General features: G+C 44.6%; 1 protein-coding gene across 1 annotated transcript in view; it reads right to left on the bottom strand.

The window, feature by feature from the left end:
* LOC115123329 (replication factor C subunit 1-like) overlaps positions 1 to 14,714 on the bottom strand; it is a 71,061-nt gene extending 56,347 nt beyond the window's left edge. Inside the window, 6 exon segments of the mRNA XM_065003403.1 lie at positions 8,155 to 8,328; positions 8,331 to 8,464; positions 9,266 to 9,382; positions 10,722 to 10,800; positions 13,547 to 13,699; positions 14,578 to 14,714. Of these exon segments, the coding sequence (XP_064859475.1) occupies positions 8,155 to 8,328; positions 8,331 to 8,464; positions 9,266 to 9,382; positions 10,722 to 10,800; positions 13,547 to 13,699; positions 14,578 to 14,580 (660 nt within the window). The 5' untranslated portion in view covers positions 14,581 to 14,714.
* Between the last annotated feature and the right edge of the window lie 444 nt (positions 14,715 to 15,158).

The following is a 15,158-nucleotide window of genomic DNA, read 5'->3' as shown; positions in this document are numbered from 1 at the left end:
TCAGACTACACACTAGACCTGGGTCTCATCAACAACAACTAGTCAGACTACACACTAGACCTGGGTCTCATCAACAACAACTAGTCAGACTAGTCAGACTAGACCACTAGACCTGGGTCAGAATCAACAGACCTAGTCTCATCAACTAGTCAGACTACACACTAGACCTGGGTCTCATCAACAACAACTAGTCAGACTAGTCAGACTACACACTAGACCTGGGTCTCATCAACAACAACTAGTCAGACTAGACACTAGACCTGGGTCTAATCAACAACAACTAGTCAGACTACACACTAGACCTGGGTCTAATCAACAACAACTAGTCAGACTACACACTAGACCTGGGTCTCATCAACAACAACTAGTCAGACTAGTCAGACTACACACTAGACCTGGGTCTCATCAACAACAACTAGTCAGACTAGTCAGACTACACACTAGACCTGGGTCTCATCAACAACAACTAGTCAGACTACACACTAGACCTGGGTCTCATCAACAACAACTAGTCAGACTAGTCAGACTACACACTAGACCTGGGTCTAATCAACAACAACTAGTCAGACTAGTCAGACTACACACTAGACCTGGGTCTAATCAACAACAACTAGTCAGACTAGTCAGACTACACACTAGACCTGGGTCTCATCAACAACAACTAGTCAGACTACACACTAGACCTGGGTCTCATCAACAACAACTAGTCAGTCTCATCAACAACAACTAGTCAGACTACACACTAGACCTGGGTCTCATCAACAACAACTAGTCAGACTAGTCAGACTACACACTAGACCTGGGTCTCATCAACAACAACTAGTCAGACTAGTCAGACTACACACTAGACCTGGGTCTCATCAACAACAACTAGTCAGACTAGTCAGACTACACACTAGACCTGGGTCTCATCAACAACAACTAGTCAGACTAGTCAGACTACACACTAGACCTGGGTCTCATCAACAACAACTAGTCAGACTACACACTAGACCTGGGTCTCATCAACAACAACTAGTCAGACTACACACTAGACCTGGGTCTCATCAACAACAACTAGTCAGACTAGTCAGACTACACACTAGACCTGGGTCTCATCAACAACTAGTCAGACTAGTCAGACTACACACTAGACCTGGGTCTCATCAACAACAACTAGTCAGACTAGTCAGACTACACACTAGACCTGGGTCTAATCAACAACAACTCAGACTACACACTAGACCTGGGTCTCATCAACAACAACTAGTCAGACTAGTCAGACTACACACTAGACCTGGGTCTCATCAACAACAACTAGTCAGACTAGTCAGACTACACACTAGACCTGGGTCTAATCAACAACTAGTCAGACTAGTCAGACTACACACTAGACCTGGGTCTCATCAACAACTAGTCAACTAGTCAGACTACACACTAGACCTGGGTCTCATCAACAACAACTAGTCAGACTCAGACTACACACTAGACCTGGGTCTAATCAACAACAACTAGTCAACTAGTCAGACTCAGACTCACAACAACAACTAGTCAGACTACACACTAGACCTGGGTCTCATCAACAACAAAGTCAGACTAGTCAGACTACACACTAGACCTGGGTCTCATCAACAACAACTCAGACTACACACTAGAGTCTCATCAACAACAACTAGTCAGACTACACACTAGACCTGGGTCTCATCAACAACAACTAGTCAGACTAGTCAGACTACACACTAGACCTGGGTCTAATCAACAACAACTAGTCAGACTAGTCAGACTACACACTAGACCTGGGTCTCATCAACAACAACTAGTCAGACTACACACTAGACCTGGGTCTCATCAACAACAACTAGTCAGACTAGACACTAGACCTGGGTCTAATCAACAACAACTAGTCAACTAGTCAGACTACACACTAGACCTGGGTCTCATCAACAACAACTAGTCAGACTACACAACTAGACCTGGGTCAACTAGTCAGACTACACACTAGACCTGGGTCTCATCAACAACAACTAGTCAACTAGTCAGACTACACACTAGACCTGGGTCTCATCAACAACAACTAGTCAGACTAGTCAGACTACACACTAGACCTGGGTCTCATCAACAACAACTAGTCAGACTAGTCAGACACTAGACCTGGGTCTCATCAACAACAACTAGTCAGACTACACACTAGACCTGGGTCTCATCAACAACAACTAGTCAGACTAGTCAGACTACACACTAGACCTGGGTCTCATCAACAACAACTAGTCAGACTACACACTAGACCTGGGTCTAATCAACAACAACTAGTCAGACTAGTCAGACTACACACTAGACCTGGGTCTCATCAACAACAACTAGTCAGACAGACACACTAGACCTGGGTCTCATCAACAACAGTCAGACTAGTCAGACTACACACTAGACCTGGGTCTCATCAACAACAACTAGTCAGCAACTAGTCAGACTACACACTAGACCTGGGTCTCATCAACAACAACTAGTCAGACTAGTCAGACTACACACTAGACCTGGGTCTCATCATCAGACAACAACTAGTCAACAACTAGTCAGACTACACACTAGACCTGGGTCTCATCAACAACAACTAGTCAGACTACACACTAGACCTGGGTCTCATCAACGACAACTAGTCAGACTACACACTAGACCTGGGTCTAATCAACAACTAGTCAACTAGTCAGACTATCACACTAGACCTGGGTCTCATCAACAACAACTAGTCAGACTACACACTAGACCTGGGTCTCAGACAACAACACTAGACACTGGGTCTCATCAACAACAACTAGTCAGACTACACACACTAGACCTGGGTCTCATCAACAAACAACTAGTCAGACTACACACTAGACCTGGGTCTCATCAACAACAACTAGTCAGACTAGTCAGACTACACACTAGACCTGGGTCTCATCAACAACAACTAGTCAGACTACACACTAGACCTGGGTCTCATCAACAACAACTAGTCAGACTACACACTAGACCTGGGTCTCATCAACAACAACTAGTCAGACTACACACTAGACCTGGGTCTCATCAACAACAACTAGTCAGACTAGTCAGACTAGACCTGGGTCTCATCAACAACAACTAGTCAGACTAGTCAGACTAGACCTGGGTCTCATCAACAACAACTAGTCAGACTACACACTAGACCTGGGTCTCAACAACAACTAGTCAGACTAGTCAGACTACACACTAGACCTGGGTCTAATCAACAACAACTAGTCAGACTAGTCAGACTACACACTAGACCTGGGTCTCATCAACAACAACTAGTCAGACTAGTCAGACTACACACTAGACCTGGGTCTCATCAACAACAACTAGTCAGACTACACACTAGACCTGGGTCTCATCAACAACAACTAGTCAGACTAGACACTAGACCTGGGTCTAATCAACAACAACTAGTCAACTAGTCAGACTACACACTAGACCTGGGTCTCATCAACAACAACTAGTCAGACTAGTCAGACTACACACTAGACCTGGGTCTCATCAACAACAACTAGTCAGACTAGACCTGGGTCATCAACAACAACTAGTCAGACTACACACTAGACCTGGGTCTCATCAACAAGTCAACTAGTCAGACTACACTAGACCTGGGTCTCATCAACAAACAACTAGTCAGACTACACACTAGACCTGGGTCTCATCAACAACAACTAGTCAGACTAGTCAGACACACTAGACCTGGGTCTCATCAACAACAACTAGTCAGACTAGTCAGACTACACACTAGACCTGGGTCTCATCAACAACAACTAGTCAGACTACACACTAGACCTGGGTCTAATCAACAACAACTAGTCAACTAGTCAGACTACACACTAGACCTGGGTCTCATCAACAACAACTAGTCAGACTAGTCAGACTACACACTAGACCTGGGTCTCATCAACAACAACTAGTCAGACTACACACTAGACCTGGGTCTCATCAACAACAACTAGTCAGACTAGTCAGACTACACACTAGACCTGGGTCTCATCAACAACAACTAGTCAGACTAGACTACACACTAGACCTGGGTCTCATCAACAACAACTAGTCAGACTAGTCAGACTACACACTAGACCTGGGTCTCATCAACAACTAGTCAACTAGTCAGACTACACACTAGACCTGGGTCTAATCAACAACAACTAGTCAGACTAGTCAACTAGTCAGACTAGTCACTCAGACTACACACTAGACCTGGGTCTAATCAACAACAACTAGTCAGACTAGTCAGACTACACACTAGACCTGGGTCTCATCAACAACAACTAGTCAGACTAGTCAGACTACACACTAGACCTGGGTCTCATCAACAACAACTAGTCAGACTAGTCAGACTACACACTAGACCTGGGTCTAATCAACAACAACTAGTCAGACTAGTCAGACTACACACTAGACCTGGGTCTCATCAACAACAACTAGTCAGACTAGTCAGACTACACACTAGACCTGGGTCTCATCAACAACTAGTCAACTAGTCAGACTACACACTAGACCTGGGTCTCATCATCAACAACTAACTAGTCAGACTACACACTAGACCTGGGTCTCATCACAACAACTAGTCAACTAGTCAGACTACACACTAGACCTGGGTCTCATCAACAACAACTAGTCAGACTCAGACTACACACTAGACCTGGGTCTCATCAACAACAACTAGTCAGACTAGTCAGACTACACACTAGACCTGGGTCTCATCAACAACAACTAGTCAGACTAGTCAGACTACACACTAGACCTGGGTCTCATCAACAACAACTAGTCAACAACTAGTCAGACTACTAGTCACACTAGACCTGGGTCTCATCAACAACAACTAGTCAGACTAGTCAGACTACACACTAGACCTGGGTCTCATCAACAACAACTAGTCAGACTAGTCAGACTACACACTAGACCTGGGTCTCATCAACAACAACTAGTCAGACTACACACTAGACCTGGGTCTCATCAACAACAACTAGTCAGACTACACACTAGACCTGGGTCTCATCAACTAGTCAACAACTAGAGTCTCATCAACAACAACTAGTCAGACTACACACTAGACCTGGGTCTCATCAACAACAACTAGTCAGACTAGTCAGACACACAGACCTGGGTCTAATCAACAACAACTAGTCAACTAGTCAGACTACACACTAGACCTGGGTCTCATCAACAACAACTAGTCAGACTAGTCAGACAAACACTAGACCTGGGTCTCATCAACAACTAGTCAGACTACACACTAGACCTGGGCCTCATCAACAACAACTAGTCAACTAGTCAGACTACACACTAGACCTGGGTCTAATCAACAACAACTAGTCAACTAGTCAGACTACACTAGACCTGGGTCTCATCAACAACAACTAGTCAGACTGGCCACACACTAGACCTGGGTCATCAACAACAACTAGTCAGACTAGTCAGACTACACACTAGACCTGGGTCTCATCAACAACAACTAGTCAGACTAGTCAGACCATCAACAACTAGTCAGACTAGTCAGACTACACACTAGACCTGGGTCTCATCACAACAACTAGTCAGACTACACACTAGACCTGGGTCTCATCAACAACAACTAGTCAGACTACACACTAGACCTGGGTCTCATCAACAACAACTAGTCAGACTAGTCAGACTACACACTAGACCTGGGTCTCATCAGCAACAACTAGTCAGACTACACACTAGACCTGGGTCTCATCAACAACAACTAGTCAGACTAGTCAGACTACACACTAGACCTGGGTCTCATCAACAACAACTAGTCAGACTAGTCAGACACACTAGACCTGGGTCTCATCAACAACAACTAGTCAGACTAGTCAGACTACACACTAGACCTGGGTCTCATCAACAACAACTAGTCAGACTAGACCTCAGACTCAGACTACACACTAGACCTGGGTCTAATCAACAACAAAGTCAGACTAGTCAGACTACACACTAGACCTGGGTCTCATCAACAACAACAAGACTAGTCAGACTACACACTAGACCTGGGTCTCATCAACAACAACTAGTCACAACTAGTCAGACTAGTCAGACTACACACTAGACCTGGGTCTCATCAACAACTAGTCAGACTACACACTAGACCTGGGTCTCATCAACAACAACTAGTCAGACTAGTCAGACAAACACTAGACCTGGGTCTCATCAACAACTAGTCAGACTACACACTAGACCTGGGCCTCATCAACAACAACTAGTCAACTAGTCAGACTACACACTAGACCTGGGTCTAATCAACAACAACTAGTCAACTAGTCAGACTACACACTAGACCTGGGTCTCATCAACAACAACTAGTCAGACTAGTCAGACATACACTAGACCTGGGTCTCATCAACAACAACTAGTCAGACTACACACTAGACCTGGGTCTAATCAACAACAACTAGTCAACTAGTCAGACTACACACTAGACCTGGGTCTCATCAACAACAACTAGTCAGACTAGTCAGACTACACACTAGACCTGGGTCTCATCAACAACAACTAGTCAGACTAGTCAGACTACACACTAGACCTGGGTCTCATCAACAACAACTAGTCAGACTAGTCAGACTACACACTAGACCTGGGTCTCATCATCAACAACTAGTCAGACTAGTCAGACTACACACTAGACCTGGGTCTCATCATCAACAAGTCAACTAGTCAGACTACACACTAGACCTGGGTCTAATCTCATCAACAACAACTAGTCAGACTAGTCAGACTACACACTAGACCTGGGTCTCATCAACAACAACTAGTCAGACTACACACTAGACCTGGGTCTCATCAACAACTAGTCAGACTATCAGACTACACACTAGACCTAGTCTCATCAACAACAACTAGTCAGACTACACACTAGACCTGGGTCTCATCAACAACAACTAGTCAGACTACACACTAGAGTCTAATCAACAACAACTAGTCAGACTACACACTAGACCTGGGTCTCATCAACAAACAACTAGTCAGACTACACACTAGACCTGGGTCTCATCACAACAACTAGTCAACTAGTCAGACTACACACTAGACCTGGGTCTAATCAACAACAACTAGTCAGACTAGTCAGACTACACACTAGACCTGGGTCTAATCAACAACAACATCAGACACACAACTAGTCTCATCAACAACAACTAGTCAGACTACACACTAGACCTGGGTCTCATCAACAACAACTAGTCAGACTAGTCAGACTACACACTAGACCTGGGTCTCATCAACAACAACTAGTCAGACTACACACTAGACCTGGGTCTCATCAACAACAACTAGTCAGACTACACACTAGACCTGGGTCTCATCAACAACAACTAGTCAGACTAGTCAGACTACACACTAGACCTGGGTCTCATCAACAACAACTAGTCAGACTACACACTAGACCTGGGTCTAATCAACAACAACTAGTCAGACTAGTCAGACTACACACTAGACCTGGGTCTAATAATCACTACAACAACTAGTCAGACTCAGTCAGACTACACACTAGACCTGGGTCTCATCAACAACAACTAGTCAGACTACACACTAGACCTGGGTCTCATCAACAACAACTAGTCAGACTAGTCAGACTACACACTAGACCTGGGTCTCATCAACAACAACTAGTCAGTCTAGAGACATCAACAACAACTAGTCAGACTAGTCAGACACACTAGACCTGGGTCTCATCAACAACAACTAGTCAGACTAGTCAGACTACACACTAGACCTGGGTCTCATCAACAACAACTAGTCAGACTAGTCAGACTACACACTAGACCTGGGTCTCATCAACAACAACTAGTCAGACTAGTCAGACTACACACTAGACCTGGGTCTCATCAACAACAACTAGTCAGACTACACACAGACCTGGGTCTAATCAACAGACTAGTCAGACTACACACTAGACCTGGGTCTCAACAACAACTAGTCAACTAGTCAGACTACACACTAGACCTGGGTCTCATCAACAACAACTAGTCAGACTAGTCAGACTACACACTAGACCTGGGTCTCATCAACAACAACTAGTCAGACTACACACTAGACCTGGGTCTCATCAACAACAACTAGTCAGACTAGTCAGACTACACACTAGACCTGGGTCCTGAGAAGGCTGGAGGGAGAGTAGAGAGAGAGAGTTTTCCTCACAGTCTTCCTCTTGGTACTGGCCACCAGTTTCTTGTCCGAGCGCTGGACACTCCCACTGCCAAAGTAGTCCAGGACAGAGGTGGGGGTGCGTTTGCTCTGCGGGGGCGCTGATTTAGGGGTGACGGGGGCTGGAGGAGACTTCTTCATCCCTCCTTTCCCTGTGGCGGGAGCAAGGGTGGGTTTCGGGGGGACCTGTGGCTCTCTTTGGTCCCAGTGTGGGCCTTCCCTGGTCTGGTCACTCCATTAGCCTGGGACTTCCCTGGTTTGGTCACTTCCTTCTTCAGAGACAGGAAGTTATCGCTGTCTGAATCTACAGAGAGGAGGGGGGGTAAGGAAGAGAGAGAGAGAAGAGACAGAGGCAGAGAGACAGAGAGAGAGAGGCAGAGAGAGAGAGACAGAGAGAGAGGCAGAGAGAGAGAGAGGCAGAGAGAGAGGCAGAGAGAGAGAGGCAAAGAGAGAGAGAGAGACACAGAGAGAGGCAGAGAGAGAGAGAGCAGGAGGGAAAAGAAATGGAGTCTGTCAGAGATGAGATATTCTGATAGAGTTACTAGAGTCTGTCAGGAGTTACTAGAGGCAGAAAAGAAATAGAGTCTGTCAGGATGATTCATATTCTGATACAGTTACTAGAGTCTTCAGGATGAAAAGATAATGGAGTCTGTCAGGATGAATCATATTCTGATAGACGTTACTAGAGTCTGTCAGGATGATTCATATTCTGATAGACGTTACTAGAGTCTGTCAGGATGAATCATATTCTGATAGACGTTACTAGAGTCTGTCAGGATGAATCATATTCTGATAGACGTTACTAGAGTCTGTCAGGATGAATCATATTCTGATAGAGTCTGTCGAATCATACTAGAGTCTGTCAGGATGAATCATATTCTGATCACGTTACTAGAGTCTGTCTGTCTGATAGAGTCGGTATTCTCCCGTTATGGAGTCTCGTCTGTCTGTGTCCCGGTATCTCCCGTTATGGAGTCTCGTCTGTCTGTGTCCGGTATTCTCCCGTTATGGAGTCTAGTCTGTCTGTGTTCCGGTATTCTCCGTTATGGAGTCTAGTCTGTCTGTGTCCCGGTATTCTTCCGTTATGGAGTCTCGTCTGTCTCACCTGTCTCAGAGACGTACTGCACCGGGTCTTTCTTGGCAGGAGGAAGAGGAGCCGGAGGAAGAGGAGGGTTTGGTTTCTGGGCCTTCTGCTTCTGCTCCACTACCTCCTCCTCAGAGTCTACAGGAGGGAGGGAGGGAGGAGGAGGGGGGGAGGAGAGAAAGAGAGAGAGAGAAGAGATGAACAACAAAAAGAGAGGTGGAGGGGAGGATGTTTGGTGATGACAACAACAAAAATAGCCAGGTTGACTGGGAGGAAACCCTCCATTACCTTGTGTTTAAGACATGAGACCACAGACACAAGCTTAAGCTGGTTAAGATCTCAAGACTCGGGGAGGAAACCCTCCTTAAGACTAACCGGGAGGAAACCCTCCTTAAGACTCGGGGGAGGAAACCCTCCTTAACCTCGGGAGGAAACCCTCCTTAAGACTGGGAGGAAACCCTCCTTACTCGGGAGACCTCGGGAGGAAACCCTCCTTAAGACTCGGGAGGAAACCCTCCTTAACCCTCCCTCGGGAGGAAACCCTCCTTAAGACTCGGGAGGAAACCCTCCTTAAGACTCGGGAGGAAACCCTCCTTAAGACTCGGGGAGGAAACCCTCCCAAGACTCGGGAGGAAACCCTCCTTAAGACTCGGGAGGAAACCCATATTATTCTATGATAACAGCCAGAGAAGGTGTTCTGTTTTCCCCCAGAAACCCCCTGCAGGATGACCCCATATTCTATGATAACAGCCAGAGAAGGTGTTCTGTTTTCCCCAGAAACCCCCTGCAGGATGACCCTGAAGGCCGTTGGACATTAGTGCTCTCTGTCCGTTTCAGTTTACAACCAAAACAGGTTCAACGAATATGGAAGAGTAGAAACGCTGGTCGATTAAAGTCTGACAAATCACTATGACCCCCGACCCCCGCCTCTCTGACCCCCGACCCTCTGACCTTGTGTTAGGTCGCGTTTCAGCCTAAATCATGAATATATGTCGGCTCATTTGCAAATGAGAACTTGTTCTCAACTAGCCTACCTGGTTAAATAAAGGTGATGTAAAAATGTTAAACATTTAATTTGGAAACGACCGTTATATGGCCCATTCTAAAATCACAGGGCCAGTAATACCTCCACTGTCAGAGGTTCAGTCATCATTATTACCTGACTCAATTACCATTAAATGGCCCAGAGGGACAGCCATCATTATTACCTGACTCAATGACCATTAAATGGCCCAGAGGGACAGCCATCATTATTACCTGACTCAATGACCATTAAATGGCCCACAGTCATCATTATTACCTGACTGAATAACCATTAAATGGCCCAGAGGGGCAGTCATCATTATTACCTGTCAGAGGTTCAGTCATCATTATTACCTGACTCAATTACCATTAAATGGCCCACAGAAGTTCAACCATCATTATTACCTGATTCAATGACCATTAAATGGCCCAGAGGTTCAGCCATCATTATTACCTGACTCAATGACAACACGCCTCTTTCTCTTTTTATCATTGTCCTTCTTCTTCTTCTTCTCCACCTTGGGGCTGGTGATCTGGAACACATCATCACCATCATCATCATCCTCACCACTATCATTATCATCATCATCCTCACCATCATCATCATCCTCACCATCATCATCCTCACCACTATCATTATCATCATCATCCTCACCATCATCATCCTCACCACTATCATTATCATCCTCACCATCATCATCCTCACCACTATCATTATCATCATCACCATTATCATCCTCACCACCATCCTCACCATCATCATCCTCACCACTATCATTATCATCATCACCATTATCATCCTCACCACCACCATCATCATCCTCACCACCATCATCATCATCCTCACCACCATCATTATCATCATCATCATCATCATCCTCACCACCACCATCATCATCCTCACCATCATCATCCTCACCACCATCATCCTCACCACCACCATCATCATCATCATCCTCACCACCATCATCATCATCCTCACCACCATCACCACCATCATCCTCACCACCACCATCATCATCATCATCCTCACCATCATCATCCTCACCACTATCATTATCATCATCACCATTATCATCCTCACCACCATCCTCACCATCATCATCCTCACCACTATCATTATCATCATCACCATTATCATCCTCACCACCATCATTATCATCATCATCATCCTCACCACCACCATCATCATCCTCACCACCATCATCATCATCCTCACCACCATCATTATCATCATCATCATCATCATCCTCACCACCACCATCATCATCCTCACCATCATCATCCTCACCACCATCATCCTCACCACCACCATCATCATCATCATCATCCTCACCACCATCATCATCATCCTCACCACCATCACCACCATCATCCTCACCACCACCATCATCATCATCATCCTCACCATCATCATCATCATCCTCACCACCACCATCATCATCCTCACCACCATCATCATCATCATCCTCACCACCACCATCATCATCATCATCCTCACCACCACCATCATCATCCTCACCACCATCATCACCATCATCCTCACCACCATCATCATCTGACTAGAGACTCTGGTTTATATTAATACCTTGGTGGTCGACCAGTTCACTGACTAGAGACTCTGGTTTATATTAATACCTTGGTGGTCGACCAGTTCACTGACTAGAGACTCTGGTTTATATTAATACCTTGGTGGTCGACCAGTTCACTGACTGAGACTCGACCAGTTCACTGACTAGAGACTCTGGTTTATAATAATAAATACCTTGGTGGTCGACCAGTTCACTGACTAGAGACTCTGGTTTATAATAAATACCTTGGTGGTCGACCAGTTCACTGACTAGAGACTCTGGTTTATAATAATAAATACCTTGGTGGTCAACCAGTTCACTGACTAGAGACTCTGGTTTATATTAATACCTTGGTGGTCGACCAGTTCACTGACTAGAGACTCTGGTTTATAATAAATACCTTGGTGGTCGACCAGTTCACTGACTAGAGACTCTGGTTTATATTAATACCTTGGTGGTCGACCAGTTCACTGACTAGAGACTCTGGTTTATATTAATACCTTGGTGGTCGACCAGTTCACTGACTAGAGACTCTGGTTTATAATAAATACCTTGGTGGTCGACCAGTTCACTGACTAGAGACTCTGGTTTATAATAATAAATACCTTGGTGGTCGACCAGTTCACTGACTAGAGACTCTGGTTTACTCTGGTTTTAGTATAATAAATACCTTGGTGGTCGACCAGTTCACTGACTAGAGACTCTGGTTTATATTAATACCTTGGTGGTCGACCAGTTCACTGACTAGAGACTCTGGTTTATAATAATAAATACCTTGGTGGTCGACCAGTTCACTGACTAGAGACTGGTTTATAATAAATACCTTGGTGGTCGACCAGTTCACTGACTAGAGACTCTGGTTTATATTAATACCTTGGTGGTCGACCAGTTCACTGACTAGAGACTCTGGTTTATATTAATACCTTGGTGGACCAGTTCACTGACTAGAGACCAGTTCACTGACTAGAGACTCTGGTTTATATTAATACCTTGGTGGTCGACCAGTTCACTGACTAGAGACTCTGGTTTATATTAATACCTTGGTGGTCGACCAGTTCACTGACTAGAGACTCTGGTTTATATTAATACCTTGGTGGTCGACCAGTTCACTGACTAGAGACTCTGGTTTATAATAAATACCTTGGTGGTCGACCAGTTCACTGACTAGAGACTCTGGTTTATATTAATACCTTGGTGGTCGACCAGTTCACTGACTAGAGACTCTGGTTTATAATAATAAATACCTTGGTGGTCGACCAGTTCACTGACTAGAGACTCTGGTTTATATTAATACCTTGGTGGTCGACCAGTTCACTGACTAGAGACTCTGGTTTATAATAATAAATACCTTGGTGGTCGACCAGTTCACTGACTAGAGACTCTGGTTTATAATAAATACCTTGGTGGTCGACCAGTTCACTGACTAGAGACTCTGGTTTATATTAATACCTTGGTGGTCGACCAGTTCACTGACTAGAGACTCTGGTTTATATTAATACCTTGGTGGTCGACCAGTTCACTGACTAGAGACTCTGGTTTATAATAATAAATACCTTGGTGGTCGACCAGTTCACTGACTAGAGACTCTGGTTTATATTAATACCTTGGTGGTCGACCAGTTCACTGACTAGAGACTCTGGTTTATAATAAATACCTTGGTGGTCGACCAGTTCACTGACTAGAGACTCTGGTTTATAATAATAAATACCTTGGTGGCAGGTTTCTTCTTCTTCTTTACTTCTTCGTCTGTTGAGACGGATTTCTTCTTCATCTTCGTGGATTCCTTCTCCGTGTGGAGGGTTCCATCCTGAGATGGTTTCTGATCTGCGGGTTTGCTTGATACAAAGAACCGCCTGATGTCCTAAGAATGGAAGGGGAGGGGGAGAGGAGAGAGTAAATGAGTCCACTGAGCCTAATTGACACCCTATTCCCTATATAATGCACTACAGGGCTCTGGTTAAAAGTAAACAGTGCACTGTATAGGAATACGGTGTAATTTGGGATCTATCCTAGACGTTAAATGACATTTGATTTGAAGACATGCATTGCTAAGTTACACATGAGCGATATGTGGCTTGGCCAGATACAGTATCTAGTTCTGGTACAAAAACATACTTTATATTTCAACTTTATTTAACTCGGCAAGTCAGCTAATGACGGCCTTACCCCGGACTACGGTGGGCAAAAACTGCGCGACCCTATGGGACTCCCAATCACGGCCGGATGTGATGCGGCCTGGATTCGAACCAGGGACTGCAGTAGCCTAAGAGAGCTGCGCCATTCGGGAGCCCAATTTAGCTGCATCAGTTGCTGTAGTTCTAGTACCATCGCATATTTATCTTTATGATCTACCCATGTAAAGATGCCACTTGATGCCATAATTTTGTTGTCAGTATTGACAAGACGACTGTCACTTTCATGTTTGCCATGTAAAACAACTGACTTGCAAAGACAGTCAGCTTCATGCATTGTTTTCATTTAGCGTGATAGCTAGTGAGTTAGCTAGAAATCCTACTAAAACAACCAAATAGGGCAACTACAGGTTGGGATCTAGTTGGCTTAATTAACTAGCTTACTCGGTACATTCGTAATAGCTCGTGCGTCCCCTAAAACAGTAACATGCCGTCCTAACGTTAGCTGACATATGCGTTTCTATGCATTACTGAGTCACTTGTGTTGCTGTTGTCAGGGGAACGAGTTGTTGATTTGGACCTACGATGCATAGACGCCGTGACTTACCATAATCCACAACAAAATGAATGAGTTTTTCTTATTGATCGTGATGAGACTAGTTTACACCAGCAGCTCCTTTAAAAAAATAAAAAATACTCCTTGGCGCGAAGTGTGATCAGAGCGGAAGCGGAAGAGGAAGAGGAAGGTCCATGTCGGGGGGAAAACGTGTCTCCCTCCAGCAGGTGGCGTTTTTGTCATTGTTTCACCCATCAGGCAAGTCGTTTTTTTGCGTGGACGTCAATAAGAGTGTCGAATTTAATCAACAACGACTAAATAAATGGTTTATTTGCTTACGTGACGTTTCTTTTTTTTCTTTTTATATAATGTAAGTTTCGTAATGCTTTTAAGTTGTTACGAATGTACCGGTATAAGTAGTGGGACACGTCACATCCCGGCAACTTTGAGAATAAACACTTTATATATCGGAGATGTTTATTTAATTTATTTATTTCACCTTTATTTAACCAGGTAGGCTAGTTGAGAACACCTTTATTTAACCAGGTAGGCTAGTTGAGAACACCTTTATTTAACCAGGTAGGCAGTTGAGAACACCTTTATTTAACCAGGGTAGCTTTATTTAGTTGAGA

The sequence above is a fragment of the Oncorhynchus nerka genome, linkage group LG18 (assembly GCF_034236695.1).
Source record: "Oncorhynchus nerka isolate Pitt River linkage group LG18, Oner_Uvic_2.0, whole genome shotgun sequence".
In the NCBI taxonomy this organism is placed as follows: domain Eukaryota; kingdom Metazoa; phylum Chordata; class Actinopteri; order Salmoniformes; family Salmonidae; genus Oncorhynchus; species Oncorhynchus nerka.
Note: the sequence above shows the minus strand (reverse complement) of the source record. Positions and strands in the feature narration are given on the sequence as shown.